The sequence below is a fragment of the Phocoena sinus genome, chromosome 18, assembly GCF_008692025.1.
Source record: "Phocoena sinus isolate mPhoSin1 chromosome 18, mPhoSin1.pri, whole genome shotgun sequence".
Classification (NCBI taxonomy): domain Eukaryota; kingdom Metazoa; phylum Chordata; class Mammalia; order Artiodactyla; family Phocoenidae; genus Phocoena; species Phocoena sinus.
The window spans coordinates 47,066,560-47,089,374 of NC_045780.1; the positions used below are offsets into that span (position 1 = coordinate 47,066,560).

At 39.9% G+C, this 22,815-nt stretch overlaps 2 protein-coding genes across 8 annotated transcripts in view; one reads left to right on the plus strand and one right to left on the minus strand.

Annotated features, from left to right (window-relative positions):
* Positions 1-415, minus strand: part of DIS3 (DIS3 homolog, exosome endoribonuclease and 3'-5' exoribonuclease) — a 29,201-nt gene extending 28,786 nt beyond the window's left edge. Inside the window, exon 1 of one of the 3 annotated variants that reach the window (XM_032611538.1) lies at positions 76-415. In XM_032611538.1, coding sequence (XP_032467429.1) covers positions 76-303 — 228 coding nt within the window. In that variant the 5' untranslated portion in view covers positions 304-415. The remainder of the gene's footprint in view (positions 1-75) is intronic. The other 2 variants (XM_032611539.1, XM_032611540.1) reach the window with 2 other exon arrangements.
* Positions 416-607: 192 nt separating this feature from the next.
* The window catches only part of PIBF1 (progesterone immunomodulatory binding factor 1), a 212,087-nt gene continuing 189,879 nt past the window's right edge, over positions 608-22,815 (plus strand). For 3 of the 5 annotated variants that reach the window (XR_004346695.1, XM_032611461.1, XM_032611462.1), the window contains exons 1-5: positions 617-949; positions 1,976-2,275; positions 16,636-16,736; positions 19,564-19,762; positions 22,444-22,563. Coding sequence is in view for 4 of the 5 variants with exons in the window: in XM_032611461.1 (XP_032467352.1) it covers positions 2,024-2,275; positions 16,636-16,736; positions 19,564-19,762; positions 22,444-22,563 (672 nt within the window). In the remaining variant the exon portion in view is untranslated. Of the gene's footprint in view, positions 950-1,975; positions 2,276-15,481; positions 15,520-16,635; positions 16,737-19,563; positions 19,763-22,443; positions 22,564-22,815 lie in introns of those variants that run through there. The other 2 variants (XM_032611460.1, XM_032611464.1) reach the window with 2 other exon arrangements.

Below are 22,815 nucleotides of genomic sequence, written 5' to 3' on the forward strand. Positions count from 1 at the left end.
TGGGGATCAGTCTCCCTATCTCCCTTTCTCCCGGTGGCGCCGCTGTGCCCGCGGTTCGCCCGCCTACCGGCGCACCTGGTGGAGCAGCACGTTGGTGTCAGGCAGCAAGTAGTGCGGCTGTGGGCAGAGGCTGCTGACCCGATCCAGGGGCTGCGGCTCGAGGACCGGGCCCTCGTGCGCACTTCCGCACGCCGCGCATCCAGACGCACCGCAGCCTATGTCGTCTCGCAAGTAGTGCTCGCGCACGATCTTCATCACGCCGCCCGCCCGCGTCTTTTTTAAGAAAGTCCTGGACTTGAGCATCTTGCCTCGCGGCTTGGAATCCCGACCTCAACAGTTCTCTTCCGGCGGAAAACGTCAAGCTTGGAGCCCTGTCGCACAACTACACTTTACCCAGAGGTTTGCTCCTTCCCCCTCCAGGATATTAGTAAACCCCTCTTGTGGGGAAACTTCGAGACAGCCGTTGGTTGGCTCTCTGAGGGCTGCGAGGATTGGGCGAAAGCGGGTAGATGGGAGGAGCCCGGAGCCATTTCCGCCCGCGAATTGAGCAGGGCCGCCTCCGGACTCCATCTCCCAGCATGCATTGCTTTCCGCGCCTGGTGGACGCGGGCTGAGTTCCGGTAGCGCGGGCGTCTGCCTGCTGCAGCTTCCTCACTGTGCGGAAATGGTTATTTTGGTTACGGGTGCTAACGGTCACCGACCTCTGATTTCTCGTTAAGAGACTGCAACCCGAGCTGCTGTCTGGAGACACCTTCAGCTCACCTAAGGTAGCGGCGGTGGCGGCTTCTCTAGCCTGCGACGTGGAGTAATTGAAGCTTTCCAGGTAGCTCACGGCTCGCCCCTACCTTTTTTGCCTGGGACAAGGAATCTTCTGATGCTGCCAAATTCGCGTTTTATTCTTCACGCCGCACGTGTGGGCAGTGCCAGTCCCGGACCCTTTGTATCCCAGGTGATGTTGCCTGTCTTTGATTTCGCCTTTCCTTATCCCTTTCCCTTTAAAAACGAGGGAAGCCGATCCAGTCAGAGTTCTTAGGTTTCCCTTCCACACACCTTTTTTCTAATCGTTCAGTTTAGAAAAACTGGTATCTACAATACCGTAACTTATTATATCGTGTAGTATTAAAACGAGGGAGTTGCTGACATTTTTGTGAAAGGGTAAGGAGTTCGAGGAATTTGTCTTTTACACTCTTGTTTTCATTTTGCTATCTGCAAGTCTATAAAAAAATTTTATCTCACTATTTACCTTTTAAAAAAAACTTAACTGATGCCTCATTGCCTGTAGAATAAATTTCGAACATACTGAAACATTCAAGGTCCTCCACAGTCTTGATTATGTATAAGGGACAACCCTTCTGTGTTTGTGTTTGGAGTCACTACTCAGATTCACATGGGCTTGGCCCAGGCTGACTACTACTATGTCCCTCTGTTGTTTTACACTTTCATCACTTCTATACCAACCTTAATATGTGAATGATTTTTCCTTTTTATTACTCCTTTCCAAATCCTTCAAGATTCTAAGTCCTACCTCTGTATAACCTTCCCCTGACCAACTCAGACGAAACTTCTCTATCTTCAACATGTGCTGCTTTTATTAGTAGTATTCCTGGGTACTAGCGATTTAGGGCTTTATTGTTTATCTCATACATTTCTTTGTTTACTCCAAGTAAGAGTCCTGCCCCCAGGAACTGGGTTTTCTATTCATCAAAAGTATGGGTTCAAAAAAAAAAAAAGCATTGTAAAGCAACTATATGCCAAGAAAAATTAATTCTAAAAAAAGTATGTTTTAGAATAAGACTTAATGAGTTTGATTTAATATGTTTGATTTGAGCAGTAACTTAACCAATCTGCCCTAGATTTGGGGTCCTCCAGTTTGCCTAATATTTACTTAGGGAACCCTTAGTATCTCTTTGATATACTTTATGCTTTCCATAGAGAATGTTTGAGTACGTTTAAATCAATATTTTTTAATCTACAGAAAATTGAAATAGAATTGGAGAAGAAAAGTGACCCATAATAATTAAAAATGTCTCGAAAAGTTGCCAAGCCATCAAAAACACTGAACATCTCTAGCTCTCTGGAATCTGAAGATATTAGTTTAGAAACAACAGTTCCTACAGATGATATTTCCTCATCAGAAGAGAGAGACGGTAAAGTCAAAATTACCAAGCAGCTAATTGAACGGAAAGAACTGCTTCATAATATTCAGTTACTGAAAATAGAGCTATCACAGAAAAATATGATGATCGACAATTTGAAGGTTGATTATCTTACAAAGGTAAGATCACGTGTAAATTTGCTATCTGTGTGCTTTATTGTCTTGAAACTGCAGATATATAAGAATTAAGTTTATGTAATCTGAACTTGAAATGATAAATTTAAAATATCAAGAAAATAATTATATTTTCTTGCATAGTTAAAAAAAACTGTTTTTAAAAAGAGAAAGGGGGCCTCCCCGGTGGCGCAGTGGTTAAGAATCCACCTGCCAATGCAGGGGACACGGGTTCAAGACCTGGTCCGGGAAGATCCCACATGCCGCGGAGCAGCTAAGCCTGTGCGCCACAACTACTGAGCCTGTGCTCTAGAGCCCGTGAGCCACAACTACTGAAGCCCGCGTACCTAGAGCCCGCACTCCACAACAAGAGAAGCCACCGCAACAAGCCCATGCACCGCAACTAAAGAAAAACCGCCCACAGCAGTGAAGACCCAAAGCAAAAATAAAATAAATAAATAAATTTATTAAATAAATAAGTAAAATAAAAGGAGAAGGGAAGTGAATAATAGTTCTGTGTACCAAATAAAAAGTCTTGAAAGAAGGGGTGACTTAAAGGTGGACAGGGATGAATTGCTTCTGTAGGCTCAGTTTTTTTTTTTTTTCGCCATACGCGGGCCTCTCACTGTTGTGGCCTCTCCCGTTGCGGAGCACAGGCTCCGGACGCACAGGCTCAGCGGCCATGGCTCACGGGCACAGCCGCTCCACGGCATGTGGGATCTTCCCAGACCGGGGCACGAGCCCATGTCCCCTGCATCGGCAGGTGGACTCTCAACCACTGTGCCACCAGGGAAGCCCCTAGGCTCAGTTTTTTGAATGTGTGAGGTATATTTTCTCCAGTGTTTTTTTTCTGGCCAAGTTTTTTCTGCTTCATTGAGAATTAGCCCTGATGTGACTAGTTGGATAGGGAGAATCAAGATCATTATTACATTACTGAATCTGTTGAGTCCTCTAGCATGGAGATTTGGTTTCTTTATATCTTGCTCTTTGATAGTTACTGTGTCATAGTACCAAGTGTAACATTCATTTACCCTATTCTTTAACAAGCGGTATCTGCCAAGTAACAAGGGATGCCCTAGTCCTTGTTTTTCTGCCTTGTGTGTTTATTTACAGTTACGGAGTGTTTTATGTAAGGCCTGGTAAAGTTGTCGCTAGTTATAAAAAATTGACAGTGATTTCAGAAAGACAGGATAAACATTGTAACTCTTACTACTTCTGTCTTCTGAGAAAGTCTTTTCTTTCCAGTAGTAAACCCTCCATCTTTGCTCTTGATCCCACCTCTTCCTATCTCCTCCCCTCCCCATTTTGTTTCAGTTATATTTACCTTCTCTCTTGTTAAGTCAGTCTTGGCTAGTTCTTGCCTATGTATAAGTATCATGCTGCTAGAAAAATTTCTTGACCATGCCTCTCTAGGAAAATGAAATGTCCTAAATCCCAAGGTCTTGATGATGTAAAGAAATCATTTAGGTACATTTAAATATATATATTAGTAGCTAACATTTATTGAGTGCTTATTCTGTGCCAGACCCTGTTCTGTGAGCTTTTTCATGTATTATCTCATTTAAGCCATACATCTCTTTGAGGTGTAGGAGCTTTTAGGGAGATCTTCTCTGACCTCTCATATTAAATGAATCAATAGAATAAGTTAGACTGATATTTAGTAAGCACACAATAAGTATTAGTCATTGTTGCTGTTATTAACTAAAATAATATTCTCATTTTTTTCACTCTGCTTATTTTCTGTGCCTTACATCTATGCTCATAGGACTACCTGCCTTGTTTGTTGGGTATTTGTCTCTCTTAATAAAGTGTAAGGATCCTGAGGACAGGGACTTCTTTGTAGTCCCTGTTGTATCTCCAGCACTTAGAACTGTCCCTGGCACCTAGTAAGTGCTCAGCTGTTTCTTAACTGAGTGACTTAACCTCATTTTGCTGTTGAAAAAAACAGAACCATAACTGGTTAATAGCTTGCCAAGGCCATTCAGATGGAACTGATAGCGCCAGGTGGGATTAACACCAAGAAGTCGAATGCCTATGCTCCATCCAAGTAAACCTCCTAAGACTTCCTTTTAGGTTCTTTATGAAGTCACCTACCTAGACTAGGTCACTTGGTATTTTATCAGTGTATCCTGTGGTTTCCCATTCTTTTCCCTTAATCATATTGTTTTTACTCTTCAAATGGACTGCCACAGTGTTACTGGCTCGTGTATCTCTATCCTTAAGACCTCCTTCAATGGAAGTCATTGAAGAAGCCTGAGGTAGTATCCCACTTGTTAATCTACCCACTCAGTCAACAAATATTCTATTAAGTGCCAACTGTATACCACATTGAAAATTACATTTTGTTTGGCCACTTTTTAAATTATTTGTTTTCAGCTTGCATTGTGCTTGGTTATAAATAGCTTCTCTCCTTTTTAAAATGTAACGTTTACATTATTGGCATGGTGATTTATTCATGAGAGGCTTTCTGGTATAACAGATCAGAGCTGCAGTTCCAGACACACACAGTTTGAGTTTGAATCCCAGCCCTTATAGTTACCTTGAGCAAATTCCTTAAGTTTTTTTTTCCCTGATTTCCTGTAAAATAAGAATAATCATAGTTTTTACTTCATGGAGTTGTTGGAGGATTAAATTAATCAAGGCACATAAGCTCTTAGATGCCTGGTATATAATAAATAATAGTAGTTATATTTATTCAGCACTGTATATTATTATTATTGTATCCCATGGTGCTTAGTATAGTTTTTTACTTTTGTGGTTTTCTGATTGGGCTGAAAATGTAGAAGATTAAGTTAGTCATATTCCTGAGCTTATGACACATAGTCATCATTGATCCTTGCAAGATCACTTCTTATTTTGTACATTTATTCTTTTTATTCCCATAATTCATTTCTCTTCCTCCCTTTCTCTATGTTTATTTTTTCCTTTTAGCATTTATTCTTTAAAAAAATTATTGAGGTACAGTCAATTTACAGTATTATATAAGTTTCAAGTGTACAACATAGTGATTCACAATTTTTAAAGGTTATACTCAACTTATGGTTATTATAAACATTTCTCTTGAACACGAGTATTTTTCTTATTTTTTACCTTTACATAAATCTGAATTGCATGTTTTGTTTTAGATTTTATTTCTTTTATAGTTTTTCCTTTCAACTCAGTGCGGTTTTTAAGATCCTTCATGTTACCATGTGCAAGTCTAGTCCTTTGCTTCCAGCAGCTACACAGTTCAGGTGTGTGTCTACCCATCCGTCCACCCATTCCCGCAGTGATAGGCACCCAGGGTGCCTCTAGCTCCTTGCCACCACATGCAACGTGGCCTTCTTTAGACATTCCTCTTCTGGACCTGGTGTGAACATTTCTTTGACATATATACTAAGGAGTGGAATTTCTGGCTCACAGGGTATATGTCTACTTAATTTAAGTGTACTTCCAAATTGCTCTCCAGAGTAGCTGCCTGCTCTACATTCCTGTGTTTTTTGTCTATGAGCACTAGGGTTGTCCTGCTTAGAGACCCCTTGGGGTAATATATTTGCTGTCAAATATGGGAAGAAGTATTATATGGTAGAAGAATTACTCTTCCTTAATTCGTCAAATCCAAGCCACCTGGATTGGAAGGCGTACCACTATGTGTATTGCTAGCGTTAAACACTTCCAAGTTAAACTGTTATGTGCTGTAGTTTGTAAGATGCACTCCAGCTTCAGAGATGAAAAATGTGGAAAAGTGTGAGTCTGGGATTGATGAAGAAACAGTATTTTTAGCCACTCATTCATTCTCCAAAGCTTACTAGTACATTGAACATCAGGGATACGAAGATGAAAATGTCACATTCTAGCATTACAAAAATAAATTTCCCTCCCAAGACTATAGCTCCATGATAATGGTTGGAGTGGGAAGCTGGGAAGTGTAAGTCTTTAACTGGACAGATTGTTGTCTCTAATAAAAACCAGAGTTACCTGAGAAAGAGGGGAAAACTTGATGTTGGGAGACAAGTAACAGTTTTTTCCACTCATCAAGGTCTTTTTTAGTTCGGTAATATGTGAATCTATATAATATAACCTCTCCACGCCAATATGGCAAGGGTACAATGCTTATGTTTATTATAGCTTATTACTGGTGGTACAGTTTATTACTAAGAATGCCTCGACCCATGTTGATTTGACAGAAGCAGGTTGGTCCCAGGAAACTTAAAAATCATGGATTCCCCCTCCCCACTCAGCTGCTTGCTGACTGAGAGCACTGGGAAGGCGAGCCGCTCAGGCCAAACTTCCTAATCTTAGAGGATTGTTAGCTTTGCACTTTTATCCCCACTTATTGCTACCTAAATTGCTTTCCTTATTCCCCTCCTTACTCCTTTCTTCCTCATTCTTCTTGCTTGTCAATTTTTAAATGCCAAAATCTCTCTTGGTTTATCTCTCATTGGAGATCTGTGGGTTCTTTATTGCTTGGAAATGGAGGAGTGAATCTCCCTAGCTTGACTGTCTCTGAGTTGAGGGACTTAATCTAAAAGTCAGTTAAAATTGTAGAAGTTCTAACCCTGGAAAAAATGGAAGTTTCTCCTTGTGGTAACAGTTTTCTTGATTTGCAAAATAGTAATTACGAGGAATGTGGTTATCTTTTGTTGATTTAAGACATTTATCGAGACATGTTGCCAGGAATATAGCAGTAAATATGACAGAGTCCCTTTTTTATGGGACATGATCAAACAACAATTAAACAAGATATCTTCAAGATATGTGACGTGACATTGCTCAGCAGTGGGAGTTTTCTGCTTTGGATAGGGAGTCAGCAAACTTTCTCTGTAAAGGCCTGGGCCAGACAGTAAATATTTTATGCTTTGCAGGCCACATATGGTCTATCACATATTCTTCCTTTTTTTTTTTTTTCTTTTAGCAACTTTATAAATGTAAAACCTATTCTTAGCTTGTGGATAATCAGGAACAGGACATGGGCTGGATTTGGCCCATCACCATGGTATATTAACCCTTGCTTTAGATTATGTAACAGAGAAGCCATTTGCAGATTTTAGGCAGCTGGAGTGACATGTCCTGATTTTTATTTTCAAAATGTTGGTGAAGTAATAGACTAAGAGCAGATAAGGTAGAAGAGGAAGACAGTATTAGGCTATTGCCTTATGTAAGACTCCTAACTTTTTGGCTTCATCACCTGGAGCCGTTTATTGAGAAATAGAAGGCTGGGAGAAAACTGATATAGGAGATAAAGTTTAAGTTCTGTTTTGAATATGTTAAACTTTAAATGTCCACCCATTAGACTCGTAAATAGAATTGTCGCTCTGACTTTAGAGGACAGTCCATGACCAGGGAGTGTGTGGGGGGGGGGGGCACACACACGTAATATACATCGGCATGTAGGTGCCACTTAAAGCTATGGGATTTGATGGCATTACGTGGGGAGAGTAGAGGGCCCCAAACCAAGTCAAGGAGTAGTCAAATATTAGAAATGGGTTAAAAGAAGAAAATCCAGCAAGGGAACCTGAGAACCTTGAGAGGGTCCAGTGAGTTAAGCAGGAAAACCAGGAGGAGTATCACATAAGTTGAAAGAGGATGGAGTGGTCAGCTCTGCCAAATCATGCTGTCAAGTAAGATAAATACGCAGAAATAACCATTGGACTGGGCATTATGGATGGGTTCATAACTTTAACGAGAATTGTTACTGGAATAGTGTGGGACAAAAACCATATGGAAGTTTTGCTCTGATGATGAGCACAGAAAATGGTACTGTGGCAGAGGAAGTGGTGGGATCAAGGGAGTGGTTTGTTGGGTTTTTTAATGGGAGACAAAAACATGTTTGTTTAATGACAGGAGTAGTTCAGTAGAGAAGGAGAATTTGATGATGCGAAAGGAATTCACTTGAATATATTAAGGACTGACTGTTAAATTAATCTGCATATTTTAAAAGGTGAAAAAGAACTGCCTGGGTTGAAAGGGAAAGAGTAAAGAATTTTTAAATAGTCTAAGAGTGAACTCAGGTGCATGGAGGCTTAAGAGGGAGCACAGCATATTGGGGAAATGGCAAGCACTTACTTTTGCTGGAACAGAGTTTTCTTTTAAGCTAGGGATGAGAGACATGGTAGGTAAGGGCCAGATCAAGAAAGATTAGTATGCCATTAGGTTTGGAATTTATTCTGAAGACAGTGAGGACCCTCTGAAGGATTTAAAACTGGGGAAATAAATTTTTGATAGCATTTTTAAAAGATAAGATAAAGGAAGATAGTTTTGGAGATTGACAAAACTGAAAGCAGGGAAACCAGTTAGGAAACCATTATAATAATCCAGGTGAGAGATGACAGGGGTCTAACTGAAGACTTGTCACTGGGTATTAAAGAGGATGGTATAGTTTTGACAGCTTTTTACGGAATAAACTCAACAATAAAAACAGTGATGTCAGAAGAGGGGGAAGATGGTGGAAGAGTAAGACCCGGAGATCACCTTCCTCCCCACAGATACACCAGAAATACATCTACACGTGGAACAACTCCTACAGAACATCTACTGAACGCTGGCAGAAGACCTCAGACCTCCCAAAAGGCAAGAAACTCCCCCATGGACCTGGGTAGGGCAAAAGAAAAAAGAATAAACAAGAGACAAAAGGATAGAGATGGGACCTGCACCAGTGAGAGGGAGCTATGAAGGAGGAAAGGTTTCCACACACTAGAAGGCCCTTCGCGGGCGGAGCCTGTGGGTGGCGGAGGGTGGGGAGCTTCAGAGCTGCATAGGAGAGCACAGCCGCAGGGTTGCGGAGGGCAAAGTGGAGAGATTTCCACACAGAGGATCAGTGCCGACCAGCACTCACCAGCCCGAGAGGCTTGTGTGCTCACCCGCTGGGGCGGGCGGGGCTGGGAGCTGAAGCTGGGGCTTCGGTCGGATCACATGGAGAGGACTGGGGTTGGCTGCGTGAACACAGCCTGAAGCGGTTGGTGCACCATGGCTAGCCACGTGGGAGGCCAGGAAAAAGCCTGGAGCTGCCGGAGAGACAAGAGACTTTTTCTTCCCTTTTTGTTTCCTGGTGCGCAAGGAGAGGGGATTAAGAGCGCTCCTTAAAGGAGCTCCAGAGACGGGCACGAGCCGCAGCTAACAACGCAGACACCAGAGACGGGCATGAGACACTAAGGCTGCTGCCACGAAGAAGCCTGTGTGCGATCACAGGTCACTCTCCACACCTCCATTCTGGGGAGCCTGTGCAGCCCGCCACTGCCAGGGTCCCGGGATCCAGGGACAACTTCCCTGGGAGAATGCATGGCACGCCTCAGGCTGCTGCAACGTCACACCAGCCTCTGGCACCACAGGCTCGCCCCACACTCCGTACCCCTCCCTCCCCCTGGACTGAGTGAGCCGGAGCCCCCGAATCAGTGGCTTCTTTATCCCCGTCCTGTCTGAGCAAAGAACAGATGCCCTCCAACAACCTACATGCAGAGGCGAGGCCAAATCCAAAGCTGAACACCGGGAGCTGTGAGAACAAAGAAGAGAAAGGGAAATCTCTCCCAGCAGCCTCAGGAGCAGCAGATTAAATCTCCACGATCAACTTGATGTACCCCGCATCTGTGGAATACATGAATAGACAATGAACCATCCCAAATTGAAGAGGTGGACTTTGAGAGCAAGATTTATTATTTTTTCCCCTTTTCCACTTTTTCTGAGTGTGTACCTGTACGCCTCTGTGTGAGATTTTGTCAGTATAGCTTTGCTTTCACCATTTGTCCTAGGGTTCTATCCGTCCGTTGTTTTTTTTCTTTTTTTACTTTAAAAAATTTTTTTAATGATTTTTCTATTTTAATAACTTTTGTTTTACCTTTATTTTCTTTTATCCTCTTTCTTTCTTTCTTTCTTTCTACTTTTTCTCCTTTTATTCTGAGCCATGTGGATGAAAGGATCTGGTGCTGTAGCCAGGAGTCAGTGCTGTGCCTCTGAGATGGGAGAGCCAACTTCAGGACACTGGTCCACAAGGGACCTCCAAGCTCCACATAATATCAAATGGCAGAATTCTCCCAGAGATCTCCATCTCAACACCAACACCCAGCTTCACTCAACGACCAGCAAGCTACAGTGCTGGACACCCTATGCCAAACAACTAGCAAGACAGGAACACAACCCCGCCCATTAAAAGAGAGGCTGCCTAAAATTATAATAACTCCACAGACACCCAAAAACACACCACCAGATGTGAACCTGCCCACCAGAAAGACAAGATCCGGCTGCATCCACCAGAACACAGGCACTAGTCCCCTCCACCAGGAAGCCTACACAACCCACTGAATCAACTTTAGCCACTGGGGACAGACACCAAAAACAATGGGAACTACGAACCTGGAGCCTGCAAAAAGGAGATCCCGAACACAGTAAAATAAGCAAAATGAGAAGACAGAAAAACACACAGCAGATGAAGGAGCAAGATAAAAACCCACCAGACCTAACAAATGAGAGGAAATAGGCAGTTTACCTGAAAAAGAATTCAGAATAATGATAGTAAAGATGATGCAAAATCTTAGAAATAGAATAGAGAAAATGCAAGAAACATTTAACAAGGACCTAGAAGAACTAAATATGAAACAAGCAACGATGAACAACACAATAAATGAAATTAAGAATACTCTAGAAGGGATCAATAGCAGAAAAACTCAGGCAAAAGAACGGATAAGTGACCTGGAAGATAAAGTAGTGGGAATAACTACTGCAGAGCAGAATAAAGAAAAAAGAATGAAAAGAACTGAGGACAGTCTCAGAGACTTCTGGGACAACATTAAATGCACAAACATTCGAATTTAGGGGTTCTAGAAGAAGAAGAGAAAAAGAAAGGGACTGAGAAAATATTTGAAGAGATTATATTAGAAAACTTCCCTAATATGGGAAAGGAAATAGTTAAGTCCAGGAAGCACAGAGAGTCCCATACAAGAAAAATCCAAGGAGAAACACGCCAAGACACATATTAATCAAACTGTCAAAAATTAAATACAAAGAAAACATATTAAAAGCACAAGGGAAAAACAACAAATAACACACAAGGGAATCCCCATAAGGTTAACAGCTGATCTTTCAGCAGAAACTCTGCAAGCCAGAAGGGACTGGCAGGACATATTTAAAATGATGAAGGAGAAAAACCTACAACCAAGATTACTTTACCCAGCAAGGATCTCATTCAGATTTGATAGAGAAATTAAAACCTTTACAGAAAAGCAAAAGCTGAGAGAGTTCAGCACCACAAAACCAGCTTTACAACAAATGCTAAAGGATCTTCTCTAGGCAAGAAACACAAGAGAAGGAAAAGACCTATAATAACAAACCCAAAACAATTAAGAAAATGGGAATAGGAACATACATATCGATAATTACCTTAAATGTAAATGGATTAAATGCCCCCACCAAAAGACACAGACTGGCTGAATGGATACAAAAACAAGACCCATGTATATGCTGTCTACAAGAGACGCACTTCAGACCTAAGGGAGGGTATGGAAAAAGATATTCCATGCAAATGGAAACCAAAAGAAAGCTGGAGTAGCAATTCTTATATCAGACAAAATAGACTTTAAAATAAAGACTATTAGAAGAGACAAAGAAAGACACTACATAATAATCAAGGGATCGATCCAAGAAGAAGACATAACAATTGTAAATATTTATGCACCTAACATAGGAGTACCTCAATACATAAGGCAAATACTAACAGCCATAAAAGGGGAAATCAACAGTAACACATTCACAGTAGGAGACTTAAACACCCCACTTTCACCAATGGACAGATCATCCAATATGAAAATAAATAAGGAAACACAAGCTTTAAATGATACATTAAACAAGATGGACTTAATTGATATTTGTAGGACATTCCACCCAAAAACAACAGAATATGCATTTTTCTCAAGTGCTCATGGAACATTCTCCAGGATAGATCATATCTTGGGTCACAAATCAAGCCTTGGTAAATTTAAGAAAATTGAAATTGTATCAAGTATCTTTTCCGACCACAACGCTATGAGACTAGATACCAATTACAGGAAAAGATCTGTAAAAAATATAAACACATGGAGGCTAAACAATACACTACTTAATAATGAAGTGATCACTGAAGAAATCAAAGAGGAAATCAAAAACTACCTAGAAACAAATGACAATGGAGACACGACGACCCAAAACCTATGGGATGCAGCAAGAGCAGTTCTAAGAGGGAAATTTATAGCAATACAATCCTACCTTAAGAAACAGGAAACACCTCGAATAAACAACCTAACCTTGCACCTAAGCAATTAGAGAAAAAGGAACAAAAAAACCCCAATGTTAGCAGAAGTAAAGAAATCATAAAGATCAGATCAGAAATAAATGAAAAAGAAATGAAGGAAACGACAGCAAAGTTAAATAAAACTAAAAGCTGGTTCTTTGAGAAGTTAAACAAAATTGATAAAGCATTAGCCAGACTCATCAAGAAAAACAGGGAGAAGACTCAAATCAATAGAATTACAAATGAAAAAGGAGAAGTAACAACTGACACTGCAGAAATAAAAAAGGTCATGAGAGATTACTACAAGCAACTCTATGCCAATAAAATGGACAACCCAGAAGAAATGGACAAATTCTTAAAAATGCACAACCTGCCAAGAATGAATCAGGAAGAAATAGAAAATATGAACAGACCAATCACAAGCACTGAAATTGTAACTGTGATCAAAAATCTTCCAACAGACAAAAGCCCATGACCAAACAGCTTCACAGGCAAATTCCATCAAACATTTAGAGAAGAGCTAACACCTATCCTCAAACTCTTCCAAAATATAGCAGAGGGAGGAACACTCCCAAACTCATTCTACGAGGCCACCAGCACCATGATACCAAAACCAGACAAGGATGTCACAAAGAAAGAAAACTACAGGCCAGTATCACTGATGAACATAGATGCAAAAATCCTCAACAAAATACTAGCAAACAGAATCCAACAGCACATTAAAAGGATCATGATCGGGCTTCCCTGGTGGCGCTGTGGTTGAGAGTCCGCCTGCCGATGCAGGGGACACAGGTTCATGCCCCAGTCTGGGAAGATCCCACATGCCGTGGAGCGGCTGGGCCCGTGAGCCATGGCCGCTGAGCCTGCGTGTCCGGAGCCAGTGCTCCGCAACGGGAGAGGCCACAACTGTGAGAGGCCCGCATACCGCAAAAAAAAAAAAAAAAAAAAAGGATCATGATCAAGTGGGGTTTATTCCAGGAATGCAAGGATTCTTCAATATACGCAAATCAATCAATGTGATACACCATATTAACAAATTGAAGGAGAAAAAAAATATGGCCATCTCAATCGATGCAGAGAAAGCTTTCAACAAAATTCAACACCCATTTATGATAAACCCCCTGCAGAAAGTAGGCATAGAGGTAAATTTCCTCAACATAATAAAGGCCATATATGACAAACCCACAGCCAACATTGTTCTCAATGGTGAAAAACTGAAACCATTTCAACTAAGATCATGAACAAGACAAGGTTGCCCACTCTCACCACTCTTACTCAACATAGTTTTGGAAGTTTTAGTCACAGCAATCAGAGAAGAAAAGGAAATAAAAGGAATCCAAATCGGAAGAGAAGAAGTAAAGCTGTCACTCTTTGCAGATGACATGATACTATACATAGAGAATCCTAAAGGTGCTACCAGAAAACTACTACAGCTAATCAATGAATTTGGTAAAGTAGCAGGATACAAAACGCACAGAAATCTTTTGCATTCTAGCACACTAATGATGAAAAATCTGAAAGTGAAATCAAGAAAACACTCCCATTTACCATTGCAACAAAAAGAATAAAATATCTAGGAATAAACCTTCCTAAGGAGACAAAAGACCTGTATGCAGAAAATTATAAGACACTGATGAAAGAAATTAAAGGTGATACAAATAGATGGAGAGATATACCATGTTCTTGGATTGGAAGCATCAACATTGTGAAAATGACTCTACTACCCAAAGCAATCTACAGATTCAATGCAATCCCTATCAAACTACCACTGGCATTCTTCACAGAACTAGAACAAAAAATTTCACAATTTGTATGTAAACACAAAAGACCCCGAATAGCCAAAGCAATCTTAAGAACGAAAAACGGAGCTGGAGGAATCAGGCTCCCTGACTTCTGACTATACTACAAAGCTACAGTAATCAAGACAGTATGGTACTGGCACAAAAACAGAAAGATCGATCAATGGAACAGGATAGAAAACCCAGAGATAAACCCACGCACATATGGTCACCTTATCTTTGACAAAGGAGGCAGGAATGTACAGTGGAGAAAGGACAGCCTCTTCAATAAGTGGTGCTGGGAAAACTGGATAGGTACATGTAAAAGTATGAGATTAGATCACTCAAAATTAAGCTCAAAATGGATTAAAGACCTAAATGTAAGGCCATAAACTATCAAACTCTTAGAGGAAAACATAGGCAGAGCACTCTATGACATAAATCACAGCAAGATACTTTTTGATCCACCTCCTAGAGAAATGGAAATAAAAACAAAAATAAACAAATGGGACCTAAGGAAACTGCAAAGCTTTTGCACAGCAAAGGAAACCATAAACAATTCCAAAAGAGAACCCTCAGAATGGGAGAAAATATTTGCAAATGAAGCAACTGACAAAGGATTAATCTCCAAAATTTACAAGCAGCTCATGCAGCTCAATAACAAAAAAACAAACAACCCAATCCAAAAATGGGCAGAAGACCTAAATAGACATTTCTCCAAAAAAGATATACAGACTGCCAACAAACACATGAAAGAATGCTCAACATCATTAATCATTAGAGAAATGCAAATCAAAACTACAATGAGATATCATCTCACACCAGTCAGAATGGCCATCATCAAAAAATCTAGAAACAATAAATGCTGGAGGGGGTGTGGAGAAAAGGGAACACTCTTGCACTGCTAATGGGAATGTGAATTGGTACAGCCACTGTGGAGAACAGTATGGAGGTTCCTTAAAAAACTACGAATAGAACTACCATATGACCCAGTAATCCCACTACTGGGCATATACCCTGAGAAAACCATAATTCAAAATGAGTCATGTACCAAAATGTTCATTGCAGCTCTATTTACAGTAGCCCGGAGATGGAAACAACCTAAGTGTCCATCATCGGATGAATGGATAAAGATGTGGCACATATATACAATGGAATATTACTCAGCCATAAAAAGAAACGAAAATGAGCTACTTGTAATGAGGTGGGTGGACCTAGAGTCTGTCATACAGAGTGAAGTAAGTCAGAAAGAGAAAGACAAATACTGTATGCTAACACATATATATGGAATTTAATTTTAAAAAATGTCAAGAAGAACCTAGGGGTAAGACAGGAATAAAGACATAGACCTACTAGAGAATGGACTTGAGTGTATGGGGAGAGGCAAGGGTAAGCTGTGACAAAGAGAGTGGCATGGACATATATACACTACCAAACGTAAAATAGATAGCTAGTGGGAAGCAGTCGCATAGCACAGGGAGATCAGCTTGGTGCTTTGTGACCACCTAGAGGGGTGGGATAGGGAGGGTTGGAGGGAGGGAGACGCAAGAGGGAAGAGATATGGGAACATATGTATATGTATGACTGATTCACTTTGTTATAAAGCAGAAACTAACACACCATTGTAAAGCAATTATTCTCCAATAAAGATGGAAATAAAAGTAAAAATAAAAATGATGTCAGATAAGAATAAGCAATGGAGGAGATATATCAAATATGCGTGACTCGGATTTTTTTGCTTTGGAGACCAGGGAGATGTAAGGAATATAAAATAGGTGAGGGTGATGACTAGGTTCATTTTGGACATTTATAGCAACACCCATGTAGTCAATTGAAGATGTATAGTAGGCAGAGATTATAGATGGATCTGAGGTATATATTCAGGGTGGCCAGGAAATAACTAGCTGGGCAAGGCACCAGCATAAAAATTCCAGTTGTCAAAGGGTTTTTCACTTAGATTAGATTAATGGGAAAAGATGATCTTAATGACAGCCTGGCAAGAAAACATTCATAAGGCAGCAGATTCAAAGCATAGTTTTTTTGTTGTTTGTTTGTTTGTTGCGGTACGCAGGCCTCTCACTGTTGAGGCCTCTCCCGTTGTGGAGCGCAGGCTCCAGACGCGCAGGCGCAGCGGCCATGGCTCACGGGCCCAGCTGCTCCGCGGCATGTGGAATCTTCCCAGACTGGGGCACAAACCCATGTCCCCTGCATCGGCAGGCGGACTCTCAACCACTGCGCCACCAGGGAAGCCCCAAAGCATAGTTTAACAACCATTTTTATGAACAAACAGAAGGTTTTATTAAACGATACATTTGTGAACTGACCGTATAATTTATCTTTTTCTCTTTTTTAAGATTGAAGAATTGGAAGAGAAGCTTAATGATGCACTTCACCAGAAGCAGCTACTAACATTGAGATTAGAAAACCAATTGACTTTTCAACAAAAGGATGCCAGGTAAAAGTTTTAAAAAGCAGCAATACCGGGCTTCCCTGGTGGCGCAGTGGTTGAGAGTCCACCTGCCGACGCAGGGGACACGGGTTCGTGCCTCGGTCCGGGAAAATCCCACATGCCGCAGAGCGGTAGGCCCGTGAGCCGTGGCTGCTGAGCCTGCTCGTCTGGAGCCTGTGCTGCGCAACGGGAGAGGCCACAACAGTGACAGGCCCGCGTACCGCAAATATATAAATAAATAAATAAGTAGCAATACCTGTCTAGCAGTTAGTAATGTCATTACGTATTCATGCATGTGATCGTAAGCTAAAATAGAGAAATCTTAAAGACGGTAATAATTTTTACATCCAGACTGACAAAAAAAACTACTTGATACGTACACAAAATTCAAAAAGCCAGAATTCAACATTCATTCAAAAATATTGCCAGTGTCAGTGAACCATAAATGACAATGGAAGCTCTCTAAACTCACCACCACTTAACTGGCTGTCTGGATTAAATTTTTCATTTGCTCTGTAGAACATACTGATATATTCTTATGGCCCACTGAATTCTTCTGGGTTAATGTATCTTTTGTTTGCCTACATACTTCCTCCACCTCAGTTGTGTGTTTATCCAGAGTCTGTTGTGTTTACTCTCAAATATGCCTATGCCAGTCATATTTATTATACTTACATAATCATACTTACACTTAGTTAAAATTATATTTTAAAATGAGTACAAAAACATATGTCATTTCTTTGCAAACTATAATGAATTCTTTGGAAAGATTCAATTAAAGTGAGTGACTAAAAATCATCAAATTAAGTGTAAGCAAGAGGTGTTTAGAGATTAGGGGCAAAAATCAAATCCATAAAAAGTATCCTCAGATTTCCCAAGTGTCTTTTCAAAAGGTCTCCTGCCATTGTAAAGAAATCAAATTTGGAAATCATGAAAAATGATTTACAGATAAACAAAGCATATCTCCATATTACAAAAAATCTGTACCCTACATAAAAAATGTTGCCAATGAATGTTTATGCTATATTTTAATTAGCTGTAAATGTGTAAAGTAGGTGTCTTTTCCCTTTATAAGATCTTACTCTTTAACTTATATTTTAAAAAATTATCAGACCAATTATCAGCTACTATCTCATTAGATAAGTGGTTCTCAAATTTTAGCATGCATCAGAACCACCTGCCGGGCTGAAAAAAGATTGTTGGGTCCCACCCTCAGATTCTGATTTGAGTTGAGCCCTGAGAATTTGCATTTTTACCAAGTTCCCAGATGATGCTAATGCTGCTACTGGTTTGGGGATAACACTTTGAAAACCACTGCATTGGATAATAGGACTTCTACTCTATTTCTTTAGGCACTGATCAAATTAAATGAAGTGGAGAGGGCAGTAGGAGACTATTGCAGTAATTCTCTTGATAGCTGATAGTGGTAAAAAGTGGTTGGATTCTGAATATATTTTGAAGGTAGAGTTGATAGGATGTCCTAATGGATTAGATGTGGGGTTTAGGAGAGAAAGAGGAATCAAGGATTGTACCAACATTTTTGGCCTGAATAAATGAAGGGATGAAATTGCTGTCAAGTGAAGATGGTTGGGGGTGGTGGTGGGATGAATTGGGAGATTGGGATTGACATACATACACTAATATGTATAAAATAGATAACTAATAAGAACCTGCTGTATAAAAAAATAAATAAATAAAATTCAAAACTAAAGATGCTGAAACCATAGGTTTGTGAGAGAAGAGCAGGAGTTCAATTTGGAACATGTTAAGTTAGAGTTGTCGTATTAGAAATCCATGTGGAGGTATATGCGAAGTCTGATCTAGAGATATAAATCTGGAGTCATTAGGATATAGATGGTATTTAAGTCACGAGACTGGATGAATTCCCCAAGGGAGTGAACACAGACAGAGGAGGGGACTGAGTACTCCAACACTAAGGCAAACTAGATAATAAGACCGAGAAAGTGCCACCAAGAAAATAGGATAAAAATGAAGAGGAAAAAAATATGGTGTCTGGGAAGCCAGATGAAGAAAGTGTATAAGGAGGGAGAGATCAGATGTCTCAAGTGCTATTGATAGGGATGGAAAGAACTGAGAATTGATCATTAGCAATCTGAATGTTACCAGACCTGATTGGCCTGGGTTTAAGAGGAAAGGCATTGAAGAGAGCACATACAGAAAACTTTTGAGAAACAAAAGGGGCAGTGAAAGAGGGTCAAAAATTGTGGGAGCTTGTTTGTTCATTTATTTTAAGACAGGACGAATAGCAGCATGTTTGTATGTTGATGGAAGTGATACAGTAGGAGGGGGAAAAATCAGAGGGTGCCTTCCTGCTCAAAATTTTTGGGTGGGCAACTAACAATGTGTACTACATGGATTCCTTGAGAAAGGTGGTTGATTATGTGTGGATTACTGATTTCATTACCTCATTGGTTGAATGAATACATTATGGTGGTTCAGTGTTGCCATCTTAAAGAGGTACACCTTGAAGTAACTGGATAAAGACAAATGAAAATTACTTTAATGAGTAGGGTCCAAAGCAGATATGTAAGATTTACACCTTAAGGAGAAGACATGTATAATTTTATAATTTGAATTTTAAACATTATTAAGAACATTAATTTTCTATTTAATAATTTATGTGGCTACACATTCAGTAATTAGTATAGCATTGTCATTTCGTGTTTAACTGGTTAAGTCAGCATTTAGCTGGAGCCAAAAATACTATTAAGCTTCTCATTTCTTAATTTTATGTTACTATAAAAAAGGAACTTTGAGAAAATTAGATCTCAGTGATTTTTTTAAGCTTGCTATACATTCTCTCCTAATGTAGAAAATACCAAGAACTAATGAAACAAGAAATGGAAACTATTTTATTGAGACAGAAGCAACTAGAAGAGACAAACCTTCAGCTAAGAGAGAAAGCTGGAGATATTCGTCGAAACCTGCGTGACTTTGAGTTGACAGAAGACCAATATATGAACCTAAAAGGTCTTCCAGAAGATCAGCTTTCTATTCCTGAATATGTGTCTGTAAGTGTCTTGTATCATTTAAAAAAAAAAAAAATGCATATATTTCCAGACTAAAATTTGCCATTTCTATAGTAGCCATAACTTTTTTTTCTTTTGCCATAACTTTTGAAGTACCTAATTGATAAATTATTTTATGGCTCTGATCTGAAGGCAGTGAGTGAATGGTGTTCAGATCACCAAATTTTAAAGGGTCTTGGCCATTGACCTCCAAATTCAAGCAATAAATAGGGCTCTAAAGTTAATGGCTGGATAATCCATAGAAATGAATTATTTTATCATAAACTGTGGCAGTTTATAATGTTCTCAAATGAAAAATTATAGAGATAACAGATTAGTGTTTGCCAGGGGTTAGGGACATTAAAGAAGAGGGGAGTGGTGTGATTATAAAGGGACAGCATGAGGGCGATCGTTACGGATCTAGGTCAGGATCTCAACTGCAGTGTTGGTTACACAAGTCTGTATGTAGGATTGATCTATGGCAGTGTTCTCAAATCTTTCTGATATCAGCATCCATTTACACTCTAAAAATTATTGAAGACCCCAAAGAGATTTTGCTTATATAGACTATATCTGTTAATATTTATCATATTCAAAATTAAAACTGAGAAATTTTTACAATACAGGAATACACAAGTACACACTTCATTAGCCTTAAGGGCAATGATATCATCACACATCATGTAGCCACCGGCAGACACTTAATGGGCATAAGATTAAGAGTAAAACAGGCAAAAAATCTTAGTATTACTAGGAAAATAGTTTTGGTCCCATTGATTTCCTGAAATGGTCTCAGAGTGGCAGGGTGGGACCAGGGCTCTCAAGAGCACACATCTCACACAAACTGCAAGTTTGTGATATATAGAGGTCATTTCACCCTAAGAGGCTTGATTTTTTTCATCTGTAAAAGGGTTAATAATAATAACAGTGCCATTTATTCAATAGCTTGTCATAATCTGTGATGAAAAAGAATCTGAAAAAGAATATTTATATGTATAACTGAATCACCTTGCTGTATAGTAGAAACTAACACAGCATTGTAAATCCACTATGCTTCAATTAAAAAAGAATAATAATAACAGCAACTTTCTGTTGAGGTAATTGTGAAGATTAACTATGAATTTGTATGTAAAATGCTTAACACAGTGCTTAGAACATAGTAAACACATAATAAATATTATCAGTTCTTTTTGCTGTGGTGGTTGCTACTCTTGGTTCTCATTTGGATAAGGCTTCCAGATTAATGATTTCCTATAAAACGGAGTACTGTTTTTTGTCCAGCTTTTTATTTAACATAGCTTGAACATAATTGTTCTGCCCAAAGTACTGTCCAAAACCAATTAAATATCTCAAGTGCTGTCATTGAGGCTTTATCCACTGTAGATGGAAAGTATCCCATTAGTGGCAGGCATACATATTTTTGTTCTCTGATCTGTTAATGTTCCTTGTCTTATCTTTTGTTTTCAGACAGTACCATCCTAACTAGTTAATTATACACAGGTTCATTGTGTCAATTACTAGCCTTAGGACTTGCCTCTTACCAAATATGGTACTCCTGCAATACAGCAATACATTAAGGAGTTTCAGATTGTATGCCTATACAATAAATAGTCCCTAATTGTCCTCTCCTAATTTGCTGATAGCTTAGTTTTGTAGGAGCTTGTTAGTTGGAACACTTTACTAAGTTAGGGCAGGCAAATTCCCCTGAGAGAATTATGAGTGGGAAGAGAGGTCCAACTGAATGGAACAGTGACATGAAAATACCTCCTGATTCATCCTGATTATCCCTTCCACAGCGGTGGTAATAAGTAGATTTCACCAAGAGCCTGGGGTGTAGGCTTTTCCTATATTTAGGCATGGGAGACAGAGCAGTGCACAAACCAGACAAAAATTCCTGTCCTCACAGAGCTTACATTCCAATGGAGCAACACACACAACAAATTAAAATATGTAGAACGTTTGTCCTAAATGCTATGGAGAAAAGAGCAGGAATGAAGAGTGAGGATGCTATTTTAAATCAGCGTAGGGGAAGGACTTCCCTGGCAGTCGAGTGGTTAGGACTCCGTGCTCTCACTGCCAAGGGACCGGGTTCGATCCCTGGTCGGTGAACTAAGATCCCACAGGTGGCGCGGCCCCCAGAAGAATCTGGTTAGGGAAGTCAGGGAGGGTTTTACTGATAGGGTGACGTCTGGTCAGAGACCAGAAGGGAGTGAAAGCATGAGCCGTACATTTATATGTGAGAAGAGCTTTTCCATCAGAGGAAAGAGCAAGAGCAAAACTCTGGAACACTTGATGTGTTGAGGAAATAACAAGCGGATAGTGTGGAGTGAGCAGTAGTGGGAGGTAAGGAGTAAGGAGAACATGGAGGACTGATAGAAGAGAGGAAAGAGAGACCGTGTCACAGGTGGGGAGTTACAGATAATCTGGGCCTTGAGGGGACTTAATTGAACACTAAGACTTAATGAAGTATTAGTGGTCAGGGACAATTAAAGACCGTCTTGTATCATTTTTGTACAAACAGAACTTTAGTGTACAGGCATATAATCTGAAACTCCTTAACACTTTCCTTTATTATCTTAATACTTTTCCTTGTAGTACTGATAATTGAGAGTGCTGTTAATTAGCAAATTTTAATTGTAATTTGGGTCTCGAGACTGCTTATTAATTTGATTTTTTTTTCAAAGATTCGGTTCCATGAACTAGTGAATCCATTAAGAAAGGAAATCTCTGAACTACAAGTGAAAAAGAAAGACCTAGCCGAAGAATTAAGTGAAAACAAGGGTCAGCTGAAACAACTGACTGAGGTTTGTATAATTTTGATCCCTGGTGTGAAGAAGCTCCAAGAGGTCCTTAAGATTTGTGATAGGGAATATAAAAATCAGTAAAAGAAGAATGGAACTTGGGGATGCTGACTGCTGTGATTCTTCATAAGTAGTGGGAAGGAGGTGAGACTGGAAATAGCCATCTTATCTTGGCAGGGTACGTCCATGATATTGGCCGTAAATCCCCGGCTGAGTGTTTTGTTGTTGTATCTCATTTCATTCTCAGTTCTTCAT